General features: G+C 37.4%; 2 protein-coding genes across 6 annotated transcripts in view; one reads left to right on the forward strand and one right to left on the reverse strand.

Moving 5' to 3' along the window:
- Positions 1–18,493, forward strand: part of SLK (STE20 like kinase) — a 62,272-nt gene extending 43,779 nt beyond the window's left edge. For 2 of the 3 annotated variants that reach the window (XM_086377643.1, XM_086377645.1), the window contains 7 exons: positions 708–800; positions 8,430–8,559; positions 9,188–9,312; positions 9,859–10,047; positions 10,598–10,723; positions 11,593–11,706; positions 14,850–18,493. In XM_086377643.1, the coding sequence (XP_086233769.1) occupies positions 708–800; positions 8,430–8,559; positions 9,188–9,312; positions 9,859–10,047; positions 10,598–10,723; positions 11,593–11,706; positions 14,850–14,996 (924 nt within the window). In that variant the 3' untranslated portion in view covers positions 14,997–18,493. The remainder of the gene's footprint in view (positions 1–707; positions 801–8,429; positions 8,560–9,187; positions 9,313–9,858; positions 10,048–10,597; positions 10,724–11,592; positions 11,707–14,849) is intronic. The other variant, XM_086377644.1, reaches the window with a different exon arrangement.
- Positions 18,494–19,497: 1,004 nt separating this feature from the next.
- Positions 19,498–20,677, reverse strand: part of COL17A1 (collagen type XVII alpha 1 chain) — a 46,853-nt gene continuing 45,673 nt past the window's right edge. For all 3 annotated transcript variants that reach the window (XM_086377642.1, XM_086377640.1, XM_086377641.1), the window contains one exon: positions 19,498–20,469. In XM_086377642.1, coding sequence (XP_086233768.1) covers positions 20,417–20,469 — 53 coding nt within the window. In that variant the 3' untranslated portion in view covers positions 19,498–20,416. The remainder of the gene's footprint in view (positions 20,470–20,677) is intronic.

Here is a 20,677-nt window from a genome sequence, read left to right on the forward strand (position 1 = left end):
TTTTGAGGGCTTTATATTATAGATTTTAAAGTTGACAATTGATTTTGGCTTAATTTATCAGCAAAGGAGAATATTATTCTAATTTAACCCCAAAGTTTTCAAATATGTTCATTTTTATCACACCATGTATAAAATGGTGTTTTATAAAAAAAGAAAACTTGGTGTGCATTTATTTCTCCTTTGTGTTATTCTAAGGCTTACTATTGTTTTTCTTTTGATCTCATTAAGTGGATTTCATTTAGAATTATCTCAGTGGTTTTATCAAGCCAATCATGAAATGTTGCAGTTTTATAAATGAATGGTGTTAGTTTTCCTTATATCCAGTATATCAAACAGTGTCAATAGACAATGTCAATAGATACGTTTATAATTTTATGGTCTTTCAAGGTCAGTTGGGTTTATTGCCTTTAGTTCAGCATCAGTGCTGCAAGTAATTCTTTACTGATCACCTTCAAATTTAAGAGAGAATGATATGTAGGGATAATTAAGCAGCTAATTAACCTTTATATGGTGTAATGTCCCTTTCTGCACTATGATTAAGCATGTTCTATCCTTTCATTTCTTTTTCTTCAAACTAACACCTGTGCTAATGCATGTTGAAAGGAACTTTTTAACAGCTTTATCTGACTTGTAGCTTGTCTGCTCACATAAATGCTTGCTGTGGAGAAAGTATTTTTCCCCACCTCCTGCATGCTTATACACTGTAGGTTATAAATGAAGTGGAGAGAGCACCCAAAGAGCTGAGAAAAGAGCTCATGAAACGCAGGAAAGAGGAGCTTGCACAAAGCCAGCATGCTCAGGTAACAGCAGCAGCTTAATGCTACTAAAAACAGAAAGCGGCATTATTCTCACAGCTCAATAAACCATGGTTAAAAGGGTAAATTCTGTACTTATTATATGATGTTGACATCTCCTCAGACAAAGGGTCCCAGGGCATTCTTTATGTAGTGCTAAATTCACACTAATGGTGACATTTAAGTTGCTAATATGAAATTAAGTGAAATGTTTAGAAAGCTGACTGCAGATGAAATAAACATGTATGTTAATGTATAATCCACTGTATTCTTATTTTAATCGTGATGGAAGCTTACATTGTTAAGTGGTAATGTCAATGTTTGATAGAAGACTTTTAGGACAGAAAAATATAGAGGGTGAGTATATAAGCTTTGTGCGTACAAAAAGAATGCATATTAAAAGGCCATTAATTTGGGAGTCCTCTGTTGGCCTGGTGGTTAGGATTCTGGGCTTTCACTACTGTGGCCTGGGTTCAGTCCCTGGTTAGGGAAATAAGACTCCACAAGCTGGTAAATGATAATGTTAAATGGTAGATCAAACATTTATTACTGTTACACTCAACAATATAAGCTACTTAAAACCATATTTTAAATATTAAGTATGTTCTTTTTGATTCAGAATCTAGCAGTTACAAAAATAGTTGTTACCTAAGTAAACTTGATTTTAGGTTATAATAAGGCTGAACCTGTTAATGGGTAAATTCTTTACAAAACTAGATAAATTGGTATTTTCAACAGAATTTTCTAGAATTACCTCACAGTACTCTACGAGGTCTTTTATACTTGGGATCATCTTTCTTTTAATTAAGTTTGTACTCAGCCTGGAGGCAAAGAGAGAAATGAGCTCAGTTTGTAGTTACAAATGTTAATGAAAGGGAGAAGAGACATGGATTATTTATTATTTGTTGCTTTAAATTTCCTTTTTAATGTGGGTTTTTATATAATTTAAAAAGTTGGTTCCCAGCCTTTTGAATTTTATAGATTCATGGAAAGGAATATAGAAACCAACAGAAACCTTTGGGGACCATGACCAGTGCATTGTCATTAAAATTTTTTTTGTTGTTTTTTGTCAAGGCAGGATATTTGAAACTGTCATTTACTTGTCACTATCATTTCAAACTAGGAATTATTTTAACACCATGAAAAATAAGAAAAATATCTTGGAACTTTAAAATTTTAATAAAATTAGGCTATTTAAATAAATTTATTATTTTTTTTTTTCCTGTGAGTCAAAATTTTGTCTTGGCCTAGTATGGGAATTGCTATAGGCACACCTCTTTTTATTGTTCTTTGCTTCTTTGTGGTTTTGCAGTACTGTGGTTTTTTTTTCCCCCCACAAATTGAAGGTTAATGCAACCCTGCATCAGGCAAGTCTGTCAGCACCATTTTTCCAACAGTATTTGCTCGCTTCATGTCTCTCTGTTACCTTTTGGTAATCTCACAGTATTTCAAACTTTTTTATTATTATTATATTTGTTACGGTGATCTCTGATCTAAAATCTTTGATGTTACTACTACAACTTACTGAAGGGTCAGGTAATGGTCAGCATTTCCAGCAATAAACTACTTTTTAATTAAGGTATGTATGTTGTTTTTTTCAGACAGTGCTATTGCATACTTTATTTAGTAGAATACAGTATAGCATAAACATGACTAATGTATTTGGGAAAATTCATGTGTTTTGCTTTATTGTGTGGGCTAGAGCTGAACCTGCAGTATCTCCAAGGTTATCTCTGTCATCAGGTGATAATGCAGGCGCAGTGTTCACTGTGGGTCGTACTGATTTCACCTGTATGAACTCGTGTAGCCTCACAACATAGGAGGTAGTTACTTGTACGACCCACATGCTACAGGTGAGGGGACGAAAGCACAGGAGGGTGAATGACTCTCCAAGTTCACACATTTGGTTAATGGTGGAGCTGGAATTCTCATCTCGGCACGTTTGCCTCCACGTTTCACACACTGAACCATGTCATCCTGCCTCGTATTTAAGCTACCTGTTCTGTGCCTGGTCTGAACTCTTACTGGCTTGGCCCAGTGGTCATTAGCCATGTCTTACTGATAGCTGAAGAGGAAGTCCTTCTTGGCCCCACATCTGTTTTTGGATAATTTCAGATTTCACGCCAGATAACAACAATTTGGTTTTGCCTTGTGAAGGGATATGGAGTTTAATTCCAAAAGGCAGTATGTCAGACTCTATTATAGAGTTGAAAGTAAGAATTTAGTGTTGACTGAATCAGGTGATCCAGTGCTTTAATAATGCTTTAATAAAACTTTGTAGGTGATTTTTCATATAGTTTGCGATGCTAGCCTGTATTTTCCGACTAAAGCTAAAATCAGTAGTAAATTTCTTTCTGTAAATTTAATGACAAATTTAGTAAATAACTGATTTCAAAAGTTTTTATATTTAGCTACTGCTTTTGATGAAAATGCTAGATAACTTTACAAAGTCTAATATTTTAAACTTTTTAAAGACTATGAATAATAACCATATAGCCATGAGACTAGAATTTATTTGATAATCTAGTCCAGTGGTCTTCAGACTGTACTCCTAGGAGCTGTTGAGTTTGGAAGAAGCACATTGAGAATTCTTCAGAAATGAGAACAGTAGAGCTCTGTACTCCTAATTCCAGAGCAGTACCACTTTTCATCTGTTTTATAAACTGAGATTTTTTAGACGAATTTTTTAAAAAGGGAGTTCAGCTGGTTTAAAAAACAACAGCAACAAACTATAGAGGTTGGAAACCACTGATCTAGTCCAGATCCTTCATTCTACAGGCCCTTTTGTTAGCTGACTTGTTCCAGGCCTCAGGAAGTTCAGCGTTTGTATAATTATTCTTGCCGTTTACAAAAAGTCATTCAGCTCTGTTCTCACCTGGGAGGCGCGTTGTATTCTGATCCACAGGGCGTTGCTCAGGTCATGATTCAGTCTTTTCAGTTGTCATCTTGTGCAGTCTTCAACGCCCCAATGCAGGACGTAAGTCCCCCGTGCCTTACAGGAGGATGCCTTCTGTTTTACCTGCTTTTCTTTGGCTCACATGTGCCTTTTCACTGTTAGTTTCATTTGTTATAAATCTAGAAGATTGATAAATGACAATGTCAATAGTAATAACCCGACATGAACTTTATAGTATAGTATTCTTTGAAGAATATTCACAATTCTCACTGCCAACCCCCTAATATGGAGGTGGCGTGTACCCATTTTACAGATGAAGACATTGAAGCACAGAAGACTAAGTGATTTGCCTAAAGTTGCAAAAGAGATTAGTGGTAGAGCTGGAACTAGAACACTTCTACTATAGTGTTCTTTTTTCTGTCTACTCCACCACAGATTTTAATCTGAGATTTTCCTCTTTTTTCAAGAAATGTCTTCCCAATAGTTTTTTCTGTGTTTTTGCACATGTGAGAAATTGAATGAATGCTGTGATTAGATTTTTATCTTCGTGTGAAGTGACGTTTTGATTGCATATATGTTTATGTAGATATTTTAATTATGGTTATGGTCAGAAAAGCCATGTTAAAAGTGGTGATTTCAGTTCCATTTAGTTTTCACTATTCAAATTGTCCCATTATGAATAGTGGGTCGCTATTCTCCATGTTGTAGTTTTAAATTAAGTGTGGAATTCCAGGCTGTATTCTTTCTCACAGTTTCTATAGGGAAATGAGTAGCTTATTTAACACTATAATTTTGTTTGTGATGTTTGATATACACAACTGGAATAGATAGAATACAGCTTGATTTCAACCCCTTCTTCCCCCTCTCTTGAAATTACTTATTTATCTTTATTATTGACAGCCATTGGATTCTATTGTTTTCTAAAAGAGTAAGCAAAATGTTATTTTATGATGAGAGGGAGGAATTAATGAATACAAACACTTTTCTGATCATTACCATTTTACACTTTTCTTTTAAGTTAAAATGATCAAATTCTGTATCCAAATAGCCCCACATATCATAATTCTTCCTTATAGTTTCCTAGAACCCAAAGCTGTATTTTTAACGTTTACAGTTATCGGACTAATAAAATTCCATATCAAAATTAAAACTTGTACATTTAAAGGGCACTCATTTTACAATTTGTATGTCCATTTTGAAATTGTTACTCCTAGTGATAGAATTGATCTGTTGTTATTTTATTAAAGTGAATGTAGTTTGTGCAGTCTTTTTGGAATGTAAGATCACTTTTCTTTTAGATCCTAAGTAATTTCTAATTACAGGTTCCCCTGTGAATGTATTATTCTCGGCTTTTGAAGTTAGGAACTTAAAGAAAGCTCAGTGATACTAAATCTTCATTTCTTTTATGATAATAAAATATATTCATTAGCATGTAAGGGACCCTTTGGACTTCGCTGGTGGCTGAGACGGTAAAGCGTCTGTCTACAATGTGAGAGACCTGGGTTTGATCCCTGGGTTGGGAAGATTCCCTGGAGAAGGAAATGGCAACCCACTCCAGTACTCTTGCCTTGAAAATCCCATGGACGGAAGAGCTTGGTGTAGGTTACTGTCCTTGGGGTCGCAAAGGGTTGGGCGCGACTGAGTGACTTTGATCTTCCCTGTAGCTCAGATGGCAAAGAATCTGCCTGTAATGCAGGAGACCTAGGTTTAATCCCTGGGTCAGGAAGATCTTCTGGAGAAGGGAATGGCAATCCACTCCAGTATTCTTGCCTGGAGAATCCCATGGACAGAGGAGCCAGGCGGGCTACAGTTTGTGGGGTCGCAAAGAGTCGGACACAACTGAGTGACTAACATTGCTGCTACTGCTAAGGGCTCAATAAATAGGAGTTAACTATATTGGTGTTGAAGAAAGGGGACAGATAACTGTGATGGAAGTCAAATCTTAACCATATTGAAAATCAGTATCAAGAATACCTAATGAATAAGGGACCCTTTTAGGTATTTTTAAGCTTTAATATAAACATCAGTTGCATATATTTTGGCTGTGTAATCATCCACACTCTGCTTAATTATTCAAGCCCATAGCTCAGTACGGCAGTTGATGTCTTTGCAGACTTGGAAGATGAGGAAACATTTCCATCGTTTATGTGCCTTGATTCTTACCTGTTGATCTGTGTTTTATCTTCTGGAGAAGCATGGTGCTAGTTGTGCCAGCTTCTAGATAACAGTCTTCGCTCTTTTTTTCCCTCTTATATACTGGCCACTTCAGGGCATGCTTCTGCAGTTCTTTGTCATTCACTTTGAATCTTCATTTCTGGATCCTTTTATTCCTTGCTTTGAGTTCTCTGTGGTTTACTTTGGAACTTCTGAAAGTATGTTACTGAGGGAAGGGGCCCACTATGCTTTATAGGGACTGACAGATAAAACCAATTTGGGACCAATAGAGTGGAAGCTCCTTGAAGGGAATGCTGTCTTTTATTGATTTTAGTAACCATGGAAGTAGCACAGACCCCAGCATTTATTAAGTGCTTGAAAAAGGTTTTCTTTGAACTGAACTCTTACTTAATTTAGACAAATACAATAATATAACCAAGAATTGCATTGACAAGAAATCACATTCACTTTTTTAATGGCACTGGTTTATACAGGTGACCCTTCAACAATTTGGGTTTTGGGGTGCTGACCCTCCATGCAATCGCACATTCACGTACAACTTTACAGTTGGTCCTCCACATCACAGTTCCACATCTGCACAGTCAGCCAACCACATGATGTTTAGGACATATTTAGTGAAAAAATCCACCTTTATTTGGACCCATGCAACTCAAACCTGTGTTGTTGAAGGGTTCACTGTATTTACCTTTTTATTTTCACATAGGTACTTATTTGTCCAATCTTTTACAGTTGATTTCTTTGTCCAAATGTAATATTTATATTTATGATAATTTGGACCAATTATTTTTGTCCACACATACTTTTTTTAAGTTATATATGCAAACTAATGATAAAAATACTGAACAAAATAAAATTTTTGATGTATCTGCAGGTTATATTGTTTATTAAACAAGTTTACATATAGAAATTTTATAGTGAAATTAGAGAATCAGTTTAATTTTTATTATAAATTATATTTACTGTAAGAAAAGAGAAGCTTGAACAACTTATTTTGTTATAACTGCTTATAAGATAGGATGGAGATTTTGCAGTCTTATTAAATAAATCTAATTAGCTTTGTAATAGTCATTGAGTTCTGTTCTTTTTTGCTATGATAAAGTTATGTGACTGTAGTCAAGTTGGCATTTGTAATTTTTTTTGTATAAATGCTCAGCATTAATTTTATCTATGAAACTGACAATGTACATTGTGTCTTTTTTTAATGACACATAAATACATTTCTTGTCCGCAGTACAAAAGATCATAATCGATACAAAACTCTACTGGCAGTTGTACTTCTTAGAAACAGTTCACTAGTCTTTCTGCTATACATTTGTATTCATGCTAAAATACAAATCACAATGCAGATGATACAGCAGCATTTATGACAGCAAATTAACAGGATGTCATGGATGGTGAGACCTGATTCTCATTTCCAGAGAATCAGTAGTAAGAGAAGCATCTTGAGGAACATTGCCAGGCTCACTCTGCATTGAAGACCAGGCTGGTGGTGATCCAGATGCTACCAGACTCTGTCCAAGGGCTGAAAAATGGTTCCAAAACAAATCCTTAGGTTTTTATCATCTCTTAGATATACAAGAGAAGGGATTATAGGTGAAGTGCTGCTTCAACCCTAAGGCTCTAAACCCACACTCAAATTGATAAGAATATCCCTTGAATTAATCACAAGCTACCGTAACTGCCAAATGAGGGATAGAGATCCAATTGGTTACTTGAAAATTTTGCATTTCTTCAATATGGGTATTGTTCCTATTCCATCCACAAATGTATAATCTAGCATAGCAACCATAAGTCCCTTTAACCTTTTCTTTCCTTATACAGTAATTGAGGGATTTTTAAAAAAGCATAAATTTGGCATTTGAACAAATAGTATGTATTCAGTAAATATTTGTTGAATGAGTGACTCCCAAACATGTTGGTGGAATTCTCTGATTATAAGGAATTTTGTTTGTAGAGTTATAAAGTGTAGCTGTCTTTCCTGTTTCTAGTTCCTGCTTCTCTAGCAAAGCATTATTTCTCACTAAGTCCTTAAAGTATGGCTCTTCTTACACACAGGCTGGAGATACAGACACTGTCTTTCTCTGTTAGTATAGCCATGGTGTTGCTTCCTAACTCTGTTAATAGAAAAATACAGACTTTAAAATTCCCAACTCCTGTTTTACTTGTTTGTTCTTTATTGCCTCTCTTCCTAAAAGGCATTCTTTTTCATTTTTATTGTAGCCACACTCTAGTGGATTGAATAGTCAGTTTTAGAAGGTGTAAGTTTATTTTTTTCTCAAAGATGTAAGCATATTGGGCATTTAATCATGAGTAGTTTATATAGACTTCTTTTGTATGTATTATTCTTAGTAGTGAGTTCACAATATTAAATATGCTAGTACTTTCTTTCTGGTCTTGAGTTGGGTGACAAATAACATGTTATGCCTATACTGTATAATTTTTAAATCTAGTTAACTTTAGAAACTTGGTTCAGAAATCTTGTTAATCACTGAGACATACAGCCACACAGATAACTGGATGTTTTGCTCCATAGATACTTACTAACTGATGGTTATGTCTATTAGGAACAAGAGTTTGTTCAGAAGCAACAACAAGAATTAGATGGCTCTCTGAAAAAGATCATCCAACAGCAGAAGGCAGAGTTAGCCAATATTGAAAGAGAGTGCCTGAATAACAAGCAGCAGCTCATGAGAGGTATATGAAATATGTGGCATATGTATATACATAATATGTCTTGAAACATTGCAGAGATATGCTTGGAAATTATTTGAATGCTTTCTTTTGCTAGAGTGGTAGAGGGAAAGATAAAAAGGTAAATAAGAGGAATATACTTTATAAAATTCAGAACTACTGCAGGACATAGAATTCCTTTATGGCAATAAAAGTGAACAATAGAAGTGAAGTAAACATATAATCCCTAAAACATCTTTTTGTCCAGGTGATGCTAGAAATACACCTAAGTAATTTTAGGTGTTCCTTATACCCTGTAATGGTATACTTAATTGGCTACATGATAGAATGGAATTTTAAGCACTTATTTCCTCGAACAAATACCTTGGGTATTTTTTCTTTCTCACTGAGATGATTAAATGGAATTTTAGTGTTGGGAGTGGGGCATTCTTTGTTTACAGGACATTAGAACAGAATGGAAAGTGGTAATGGATATTATCTTTACATTGGTAATATTTCTTTTATAGCTCAGAATGTCTTGTGTGTATTAATTAGTGTATTAGAACACTTTTATGTAAATATTAAAACAAGGACCAGAGTACATTCGTGAAAAGAGCAAAGTGACATTTTGAAAATTACCTTCTCCTTCCAGCTCGAGAAGCTGCGATTTGGGAGCTTGAAGAACGACACTTACAAGAAAAACACCAGCTGCTCAAACAGCAACTTAAAGATCAGTATTTTATGCAAAGACACCAGCTACTTAAGCGCCATGAGAAGGTTAATGAAAAGAAATTTGTTCACTTTTTTGTTCATTTTAAAGTTTGCAGAGCTGTTTATTTTTGAAACTTATATTTTTTACAGAATTAAGTTTTAAGTATCCTTTCTTTTGTCCTAAAATTTATTTGATGAAATCTGGAGTAATTAATATATGTTGATCATTATTGCAAACTTCTTTTCTACAAATTCCAAGAAAGGTAACTAATAAACAGTGCTTAAAGACCTGTTACACATTATAGTCTTCATCTTGTCTCTCAAAGGTAGCTATTTTGGCTTCTTTTTAATTCAGATATCTTAAAAATGTGGACTCCCTGTATTTAGTATAAGAGAGTTAACATAAGACTCTTATTACTATTAGCTTTATTTTTCTTATAAATTTCTTTCTTTCTTTTTTTTTTTTTTTTTTTGTCCTAATGGTTTACTGATCAGAATGTAACAAGGGAGAGAATAATTTGGGGAACAACAGCAAAATGACATGTTTGAGCATACTTGTGGGTACTGGGTATTAAATTATCTCAATATCACTGGATTCTGAAACTTTCTTAGGAAACAGAACAAATGCAGCGTTACAATCAACGACTTATTGAGGAATTGAAAAACAGACAGACTCAAGAAAGAGCAAGACTGCCTAAGATTCAGCGTAGCGAAGCCAAGACTCGAATGGCCATGTTTAAGAAGAGTTTGAGAATTAACTCAACAGCAACGCCAGATCAGGACCGTGACAAAATTAAACAAGTAAATAAGCAGATTACTCTCTTCTTTTTTTAGGTGTAGAAGTTTTGGATGGTCTTTAGAAGGACCACATAATTGTGTTGTAAACATTGGGGCCACTTTGGGGTTGTTGATGTTCACCATGGCTCCGTACACACACGGTGTGTCCTAGCTCCCTCTCCTCCAGTGCTGGCCACAGAGAGCTGCTGTCTCCCAGGCCCCGCACAAGATCCAGGTTGATCCCAAGACCGACCCTGGGAATAAGGTGATTTGACCAGCTTTACAGTCAAACATACGGCCTCACTGTACTTCTGTAGTCACAGTTCCCACACACAAATTAACTGAGGTCACTAAGCAGATAGGAGAAACAAGGTTTGAATCAGAAATCTCTCCCCACCTCCCTACCCCAACCAAAGCCATGATGTAGACTCCAGCTTTGAGTCCTAGCGTATTATTACTTGTAGCTTTAGTTTATTGTACTTTAAGCTTTGTTAAATTCCTTAATTACACTTTTGGAAGATGCAGAAATTACATTGCCTATTAACCATATTTATCTTGTTTTTCTTTTTTATAGTTTGCTTCTCAGGAAGAAAAGAGGCAGAAGAATGAGAGAATGGCTCAGCATCAAAAACATGAAAATCAAATGCGGGATCTTCAGCTGCAGTGTGAAGCCAACGTCCGCGAGCTGCATCAACTGCAGGTCAGCTCCAGAAGCCAGAAGGCAGAGCTGGTGGTAGAGGCAGCACCAGCAGCACCGGTGGCTGGCTTTAAGGAAGTGATAGGTACTCACAGTAAGCTGCACATGGCTTGAGAAGATCCCAGAACGTAAAGGTTTTCTTTCCTCTGTAGACCCAAAGGAAGATCAGTTTAGTATCAGGGGCACCTGTTGAGATTTCCTACAGCCATGATTAGTATAAACATGAAGCTAATTTATGATATAAGAAGTTGCATCTTTCAAAAGTACTATTGAGAATTTGTAGTGTATTTTGCAAAGAAGATGAACAAAGTTTTGAAAATAATGTAGGCTGTTTTGTTCTGAATTTTAAAATTCTTTTTATTTCAGTATAAATAGTTCATTTTCTTCAAGGTTTTTGAAAACAGTGATCAATATATGAGAAATTTTCTCCTGATATATAATTTCTAAAATGTTTACAATTTCAGAGTAGTATATATACATTGTGGATATCGTATATACTTGCTTAATTTTCTAGAGCAGAAAATAGTTTCTAATCCCGTGTTCTGGTACCATTGGATAAAATGCTTGCAAGGTGCCCTCTGAAGTGTCAGTTTTGTGAGTAAACCTTAGAATGGGAAATCAGGATCAAACTAGTTCTTTCCAGTCAAGTTCTTTTTATATGGTAAGTAACAGATCTAGCCTCTAAATGTGCAAAAGTGAAACTATGACTCATTTCATAATTCTTGGTCCTTGGTTGTTAGAAGAGAATTTCAACCTCAGTAGTAGCTTTATGTTTGATGAATATATATATATTTTTATTTTGGAAGATAATTGTATTTGTGAAAAATTGCTAATGTCATCTGAAATTTTTTTAATTCAAACTTTCTTTTCAGAATGAAAAATGTCACCTCTTGGTTGAACATGAGACTCAGAAACTAAAGGAGTTAGATGAGGAACACAGCCAAGAATTAAAGGAATGGAGAGAGAAATTGAGACCTAGGAAAAAGGTAATTTTAAAAGCTTTAATTAAAATACACTTGCATTCGTCCTCCTAGCTGTTGGCTCTTTACCTAATATGTGTCAGGGACGAGAGACACAGAGATGAGGAGTCCAAGTCTCAAAGGTTCAGAATCTAGTTGACGAGCAGCTGCAGATGAGTAGGAGCGTTTCTCTGAAGGAGGTAAGTACACGGTACAGAGTAGAGTAGCACAGTGTGCCAGCAATGGAGGAGGAGTACTTCAGTCTGCCCGGGGAAGGCAGGAGGCGTGAGAGAGGAGATGCCTTGTGAGCCAAATGAGGCCTGATGGATGAGTAAGAGCTTGCTGGAAGGACAGACAGATTGGAGTGGGATGGGGCAATTTAAGTACAGAGAAGAGAAAGAGTGAAAATGATGTGTACAGGAATCACATGTGGCTCCCTGTCATGGTAGGGTGAGAGGCAGTGTGTGCCTGTGTGTAGGCATTAGGGAGGGAGAGAAGGAAGGGATGACAGCTTAGTCTGGATGGATGAACTGGAGCCAGATTATAAGGCTCTTACGTGCTGTGTTCATTGACAGTCTAGGAAAGTAAGAAAGGCTTCCTACCCCACAACCAGCCAGCCGTCTTCCTTATGTGCACTTGACTCCCTGCTAGCCTGGCCCAGCTGGTCAACCATTTGAACTCTGTCTTTTCTATTCCTTATATGATTCTCTCTCTCAGTTTTCAAACGTAAACCTTTATTTTCTCTTGGGCTTCCTGCCTGCTACACATTTCAACCATTCCTTTCTTCCATTCATCCAGTCAGTTAATCAAGGAAATAATATTTAGTTCCTACCATGTGCTGATAAAACTTTCTAGAACTGACCAAGTGAGCTGATAGTGTGGCTTTTAAACTTGAATTTTGTTTATTGTTATGTTTTTGAATAGGTGGTACATTGATGTGTTTCTGAATTCAAAGGGTACACATGGGATGAAAGCGAGAATTCCCTTCTCCAGTTCCTCCTTTCACTCTAACTGTTGCTTTGAATTCCTCCCCAGTTGAACTGGTTGACAGTGGTTACAGTCCGGTGGCATTATCCACCTGTTATTCTTAAAAGTCTCGTCTCACCTGAAGTTTGTGACATAGTCTCTTCTTTCTCTGTGCCTTTTTTTTTTTTTAATCACTTTTCTATGTCATCCAGTCACCTGAAAGGTGGACATTTCCCATTTTGCATTCTTACCTCTGCTCTTTGCATGATGATCTTACAGATTGTCCTGGCTTCAGCTGTGGCATATTTAAGGACAATTCCACAACTTGTATAGAATACAGATTCTAAAGTGATGCAAGTCTGGGTTCGAGTCTCAATGCTGACACTGGTTAATTTTTTCTCTTAACACCTCTGAGCCCCGTTTTCCTCGTGTGTAGAATGAGGATGTTACTGCCTCCCTGATTGGCCTTGTTAAGACAGTAAACAGAAGCTGTGTGTACAGTCCTTGTCAGTTCTTTACAGCACTTAAGATTTGGTCAGGATCAGTGAGTGTTTGTTATTGCTGTAATTTTATTGTTTTTATTATTGGTTCACGCTCTCAGTTCCCATGTCCCATCTGAATGTTCCATTCCTCCTCATTTTATTCCTTCTGTTCCATTATCATCTCATCAGAGGTTTCTTTTTTAGATGACTGTATAAAATAGCTTCAATGCCCACCTTGAACACTCCTCTGTCCCCTCACCTTTCTTTGTTTCTCTTCATAATATTTATCACCACCAGACACATTTCTTTATTGTTTGTCTTCTCTCACCAGAATGTGAGCTCCTTGAGGGCAGGGGCATCGTATCTCTGTTCACTCTTACATACCCAGCTCCTGGAACAGTTCCTGCACATTGTAAATGATCAATACATGCCTGTTGAATGTTATTCAGTGTTGACTAAAGATTGTAAACTCAGTGGAGGTAAAACTAAACTCAGTAACCCTTTTCATTCGTCTCCATCTCACCTTTCCCCTCTCTCCAGTCCTACCCACCATCGGGTGTTCTTCCCAATATTCCTGTCCTCTTAACTGACATCTAGGCTAGAAACCTGAATTATCTTTCATTTCCATCAGACCCCACATTCAGGCAGATAACAAATAATTTGGACTCTCATTTCATAATCTTTCTTTCCCTTTGCTGTCTTCCTTCTTAAAATTGTTAGTAATGTCCTAAAGGCCCATCTGGTCTCTTGTTCCCTTTCCTCTCTTCGTCCTTGGCTCCCGTCACCAGTGTTTATCCTCAGGAGCATCTCTGATGCTGTCATAGTGGTACTGGTAAATCTTTAGTTTCATCAGAACAGAATGTAAACACCTCACTTGGACTTTGACGCCTTCACGGTGCCACACTTTGGCCACGTCAGCCCTCCTGACTTACCTCCCGCTCGCCACCTTGTTCCCAGTTTCTGGTCCAGTGCTGGGTGTGATCACCATTACTCACAGCAGCTCCAACTTCCTGCCTCTGCATTGTGTCAGCTCACTCTCCCTGGGGTGTCTTCCCCATCCTGTCTGTCAAATTCTTATCTGTCCATTGAAACCAAGCTCACAGTCTTCCTCTGAGAAACTTGCCTGTGTCCTTCTGTCTTTTCCTGTACTTTGTTTTCTGCAGCAGGACTTCTCCTGAGTCACTTTGTCCATAAAGTAACTGATTACCTCAGGTACTTAGCAAGTACTTAATATAGTTGTTCCATACTGTATGTAAAGATGAATCTGCCTTAGGTCTTATCTTTAATCTGTGGTTCAGTGTAGAAGAGAAGACATGCATATCAGTAATCAAAATAAAACGTAGAAAATGCTGAAGTTCCATGTGGAAGAGACGGATAGTAGTTAATAATAGGTGCCATCTGCTGAGTGCCTAATATGGGTTAAGTACATTATTAACACATTTAATCCTCACATAACAACCCAGTGAGGTAGATGGTATTATCACTGTTTCACAGCAGAAGAATGAAATGGTTCTGTAATATAGAGAAGTAATTGAAGTTTCATGTGGCTGAGCCAAGACTTGAACCCAGAGCTGCGCAGCCTGTGGTCCTAGTGTTGAACAGTGTCTTCTTCGTTAGGATAACATACAAAGACTTTGGGGCAAGTGATTTTATCTTGACTGTTTCAGAGTAAATTCTGTTTGTAATACTAGCGCATTATTTCTTTTTCCCTTCCTTTTTAAGACACTGGAAGAAGAGTTTGCTAGGAAACTACAGGAACAGGAAGTGTTCTTTAAAATGACCGGGGAGTCTGAATGCCTTAACCCATCGACACAGAGCCGGATTTCCAAATTCTACCCCATTCCTAGCTTGCATTCCACTGGATCGTAACAGAGGGAAGCATGCTGTGGTTGGGTTTGGCTTTTTAAGTACGTCATTCTGTTCTCTTCATCTTTAGCCGTAGTCTGTCAGAGAGCTCACGAAGACAATCACCTGCCTCACCTTCTCGGTGTTTTTTGTTTGTTTTACTTGTTTAGTAACAATGGAGGGGAAGGAACTAAGACAGATGCTGGGCCATGTTGGCAAAGTAGCATCTCACAGTAATTCCCTAAGGTGATTTTTGCATATGCTCTTAAAAATCGTGTTATTTAGATACTGTTACCTGAAAGTTATTTAAAGAAAACTGTTACGTCATTTAAGTATTAGTAAATATCTTTTTACATGACAACTTCTCAGTGATGTCTAAAATCTATAATTGAAGCTCTCTACACTGTGGAGAATTGGAATAATTTTTTGGTGAAGTAGCTCTCATGAAAAAATTTTGAGTGGCTCAAAATATGATATTGATTCAGTAAATAAATCTCTTTAAATGTTAGCATCGGACTCTTTTAAAAGAGAAAAATTATTTCAGTAATTTGTCTAAAATAATTACTTGTTTAGACATAAACTAATAATTAAGGGTGCTAGCTTTATTATATAAAATAGTGCCTAAAACACTAAATTTCAATTCAGTCTAAAATAGCATTTCCTCCTTTTGATTCAACAGGGACAAAACACCCTTAGCATTAAGCATTATTGTTTTTTAAATCTTGCTCGTATTACCATTTGATAGAAGTTTTCATCCTAAAGTATAAGTTGGAAAGATGAAAAAATAAAAGGTAGCTTTTAGATGTCCAAATTGAAAATATAAAACTCACCAAATTAAAAAAAGATAGATTTAGCTATCTCAGCTTATTTCCTAAAGTAATACATGAGCTGGTTAAATGGCTTCTCCCATCTTAGCAACTTCTGTTTAAAATTCTGTCATAGGCCGGCAGGCTCTGAGTTATATTTATGAATATATTTTTCTGAAATTAATCTCAAAAGAGGCATTTGTTCAGAGTAATTTTGAAGGAAGAATTTAAATAAAATATTTAGGCAAATATCAGAAATGACTTTTTATTGTTTTGAGATAAAGTCATTCATATTTTGGTTTTGTTTTTTCCATGTTTAAATTATTTACATGATTTGAGTGGGAAAGTCCTAAAACCTTTATTCTGTGGCTGCTTGATATGTGTAATTATTAATGAAATGTTCACTCTAGTCCTCTTGAGGGTTAGATTTTCAAGCACGTGTCAGGTCAAACAGTATTACAAACCATATTTTGAGGTTGTGAGACAGCACATTTGTAGATGAAGCTTGCTGCCTGCCGTTTGCAGCCTATTAATGAGTGCTAGGTACCAAATTGTAGAAATGTCAGTTTTTAGTTATGTTACAGTTGAGGCTGGTGAAAAATGCAAATGAAACTTTGTGGGAACACTGATTCATGTTAAGAAAATGTAAATATCTGTAGCACTTTCTTACAGTTAATTTGAAAACTTTGAATGCTGAACCTTATTTTGTCAGTGGTTTATAGATGATTTAAAAATGCATGTGATTTTAATTTTGTAATTGTTTTGACAAGCATAATTTACTTGGACAACTTTGTAGGTAGCCTTAACTTCTGCCCAAGTTTGTTTTTTATATAAATATATATACATATATATATTATGTATGGTTGTAAATTCATACACTTATCACATGAATGTGTTACTGTATACAAAACTTTGAACGCTTTATTCTCAAATGCTGGACTGAAAAATGTTTTGAAAGCCTTTTAAAATATATATATATATATATATCTTTATAATGTTCAGGATGATGGAAATTGTTTATATTGTTATGATAGAAATGACAGTATAATGTTACCCAGTGTATTTAATGATTTATTTGAAGGAGAGGAAGAAGGTTCTCCTACCACTTCCTCCTTTGAGATTTTCAGTATATTGACTTTTTAAAAATGAATACTTTAGGCAGTAGACATTTTTTCAGTATCATTTAAGTGATATCCTATGTGATGAATGGCTTATGGCCCATAGTTAATTTGGTCTGAATATTTGGTTCTTTTTATTCCTTTCAACTTGACATTCAGAGAATTGAATAAAGGAAAGAGGCTCAGAGTAGAAGGATGGACCCTCTGGTAAGTTTATTAGCAGCTCTTGCATCTCTGTAAAATTACCCTTTGGATTCCTTGTTCACACTCGAGTTCTCTTTCAAATATGACCAGACCATATTCATGTGGGAGCAGGACTACAGAATGATACATATGTAGAGGTAAAACCTTCATTTTAATACTTAGAGTTACATAAATCTTTGCAAAAAGTGTTTTGTTATAGACCGTGCTGTTTGTGCCCATCCCTGCCCCCTTCCTGCTAGGCCCTGTATTCACATACAGAAGAGTGGTCTTTCTCTCTTCCATGAAGTGTACATAGGAGGTTGGGGGGGGCAAAGACACCTTTGCAGTTGAAGAATACAGTCAAATCCATACCTGATTTGGTGGTTTTGTTGCTGTGACAGAATGTGCTAGGAAATGCGTAAAAGCAGTTCTCCATCCGTGCCCCGTAGTTACTCGGCCTCGCCCCGTCCCTGCGTGCTGTGGACACGCTGGCCACCACACTTCCGCAGGCCTAGCTCATGCAGCTCGTTGCACCAGGTTGCCTTTCCTAGTCCTGTCAATCCATGGTTAGGTGCGAATTGCTGAATTAGCTGCTATAACTCTATGGAGTCAGTTAAGCTTTTTCTTACCCTTTTCTGTGAGGAAGCTATAGGGTGGGTAAAGAGGAAATTTGGAGTGCTTATACCTTGCTGAAAATGTTAACACTTCCCTGTGACAGGATACAGCAAATTGTAATTAAATATAAACTAGAACCAGAGCTACCTCTAAGGAGTGTCTCCTCAAGCACAAAGCTCTCAGGCACATGAGACTCACTGTCACAGAGGGCCTCTGACTTCTTGAGCGTCAGTGAGTTTCAGAAGTGACTGTCCTTTTGTACTCTCCTAGTTCCCTTGTAACTACAGTTTTCCCCATTCCACACTGTGCTGAAATGACAAAGACTCTTCTGAGAAGCCAAATCTGTCAAATGATTTGCTAGAGATACTGTTGACTGAAGGAAAATGTACAACTGAGGTGGAGGAGGAGAGCTCTTTAGTTCCAGTTCTAATAGGCTTCTGATTGAATAAATCCATTCTTTTCTGGGAAATGATCTTTTATAGGAAATGGGATGTTTTCAGTGCTTTTCTTAAGTTGAAGGCACAACAGTTAATGCCACTCTTGTTAGTAGCCTATGGCTGACATGGTTTTGATACAGCTTTAAAACTTCTGCTGCTCAGCTTGGGGTAGAGTGTTATACCAGTGTTAAATGTTGGCTGTAGCTTTTTGTGATCCTTCTCTGATTTGCAGTGTAATAACTCCACAAGCTACATTTTTCAGAAAGAATTTGTTTCAGAAAATGCCTCTTGTCTGTTTGGGAGCAACATGTCTTTTCAATCATGGGATTGACAAATGAAAAATAAAGTTATTTCTTAATCTACTTTGGGAAGCAGTCTTTTATTGAGACTCTTTGAAACTAGATTGTCCTGCGTGAGAATGTTCTGTAGCAGTTTTAAAAATCCTAGCTGTATTTTAAAGCTTGCAGTTCTCCAGATCGTCTGACCGGGACAATCAGAGGTACCATTGTTCCAGAGTGTCTACTCACCACACACAAGTGTCCTTTTCACTGCTAACTTGGAGGGAGTGGCTTTTGTCAAGCAAACCCCTCCTTTGAGTGGTGCTTAAAATATTTCCATCAACATATGTGTGTATATATACCTCTCTTTTAATGTCCTTTTTTTCCCTTGAAATAGATTATTTTTCTCAAACATTTCACAAACCACATGACTCATTTCTGCTAAAAATAACCTGTTTTTTTTCATCACTAATATGTTCTGTGAGCATCAGTAGACATTAGGCAGCATCATCTGGCGAGTAGTCAGCTTGGCCGGAGGGAGCCACCATGTGTCACTATCTAATCCAGGAGCATTGCATACTGCAGAACTCATGCTTGACTTGTTTTTTTTTTTTTTTAATGAAACAAAAGAGGCTAAGACCCACTTCCATCCAGCTGAGGACATATCTCATATCTGGGTTCTATTCAGAGAAGTTAGCAGTTTGGGGCTTTTACCCTATTTCTCTTGGGTGTCAGATTCTGTGAAGACTTTGGATAGCTTGGATGGGTAAGTCTCAACTAGGACAAAACTCAAAAGTTTGGTTAATCAAGATAAGAATCATTAACGGGGATATGAATACTTGAGCTAAGGCTACTATTACAAAGACAAATTGAGTCAAGCCTCTAGGTAAAACTAAAATATGAAAAAGGCACGATGCAGTCATTCATTATGCATAGTAAGTTTTCATTAGTAAAACGTCAAACTTAATAAACCAAAAACTATTTTCTTTTCCTTCTTTGCCTCCTTTCCTTTCTTCCTTCGCCCCCCGCCCCCGCCCCGCTTTTATTTATTTATTTTTTGGTTAGATAGATCACATTAAAACATAATGTTAAAAAAGAAAAAAGCCCTTTAATTGGAGATTTTGCAATCGAAATGACTCTTCATCTAACAGACCACGTAAATGTTTATAGACATTGAAAAGTGCTTTCAAATCAACTGCACCCAGTCCCCCACGCGTTTCCTAGGTGCAGAGCAGGGGTGCTGGCTTCCCCGGCAGGCAGGCTGCTCTCCCTCCCCTCCCCTTCTTTCCTCTTTGCCCCTTGCCCTTCTCGTCCTGTCTGCCACAGCCTGGTTCAGGGTAACATACTATCAGCTCTAGTGTGGACCTACGGGACAGCGTAGCTGCAATCAAACAGACTTCCTAAGTAAGTGGAAACGTGATACACAGTGAGAAAGAACTAGTAGAAACCCTGTCACCACCTTCAAGGGAAGTAGATTTCTTAATTTTTTCAGTTGCGAGAGTTTCTTCTCAACCAGCTGATTCTGTTTGTTACGACTAGAGAATGCAGGGTAAAGAGGAGAGAGAGGAGCTGGGAGCACAGCCCTGCAGCGTTAACCAAAACAGCCTCCTCGAGTGGTACCCCAATCCCGTCTTCCAGTTTCTGGGCTTGTTTTTAAGGAAAAGCTCAAGGGCTCCTGAAACAGCTTTTATGTATCTGGCTTTCCTAGGCTGGTGTTAAAAGAAGCCAAGGCGCTCGGGCCTGGACAGCAGGGAGACCGGCCTCATCCTACAACACCGCACGTGGCCACTCCCGAGTCCACCCTGTGAAGCTGTCTCAGACTGTGTATCTTGGACTGAATTCTGCAGACATACACATTGTCCCAGACTAAGATAAGGGTTCTAGTTGACTATTTGCTGTGTCAGTAAGACAGTGAGCCTCCAGCTTTTACCCTCTGGAGAAGTCTTGACCTAAGTGCCATAAGCCACTGCAAGAACTGGTCCAGGGGGCTGTTCCACCATGGGTTGCTTATGGCTTGACGGCAATGCTTCTCCTCCTCCGCCCAATGTAGAATTGGTCACCTAGAAGTGGGCCAGTGAACAGGAAGTTAGGAAATGCCTTGCAGTCTCTGGGGACTTTCTCTTGGGTAATCACAGCAAGTGTGACCACTGCAAAACTGGCTTGAAAGATGAACTCCTCTGTAAGACTGTCTGATTTAAATGGATTACCCCATTTCATTACCAGCCTGGTTTTCCCTCTCCTCCTTGCACTGACACTCTCCTTCCTTTC

This window comes from Bos grunniens, chromosome 26 (genome assembly GCF_055505025.1).
Source record: "Bos grunniens cultivar Pamir isolate PY7600 chromosome 26, Bosgru_T2T1.0, whole genome shotgun sequence".
Lineage (NCBI taxonomy): Eukaryota > Metazoa > Chordata > Mammalia > Artiodactyla > Bovidae > Bos > Bos grunniens.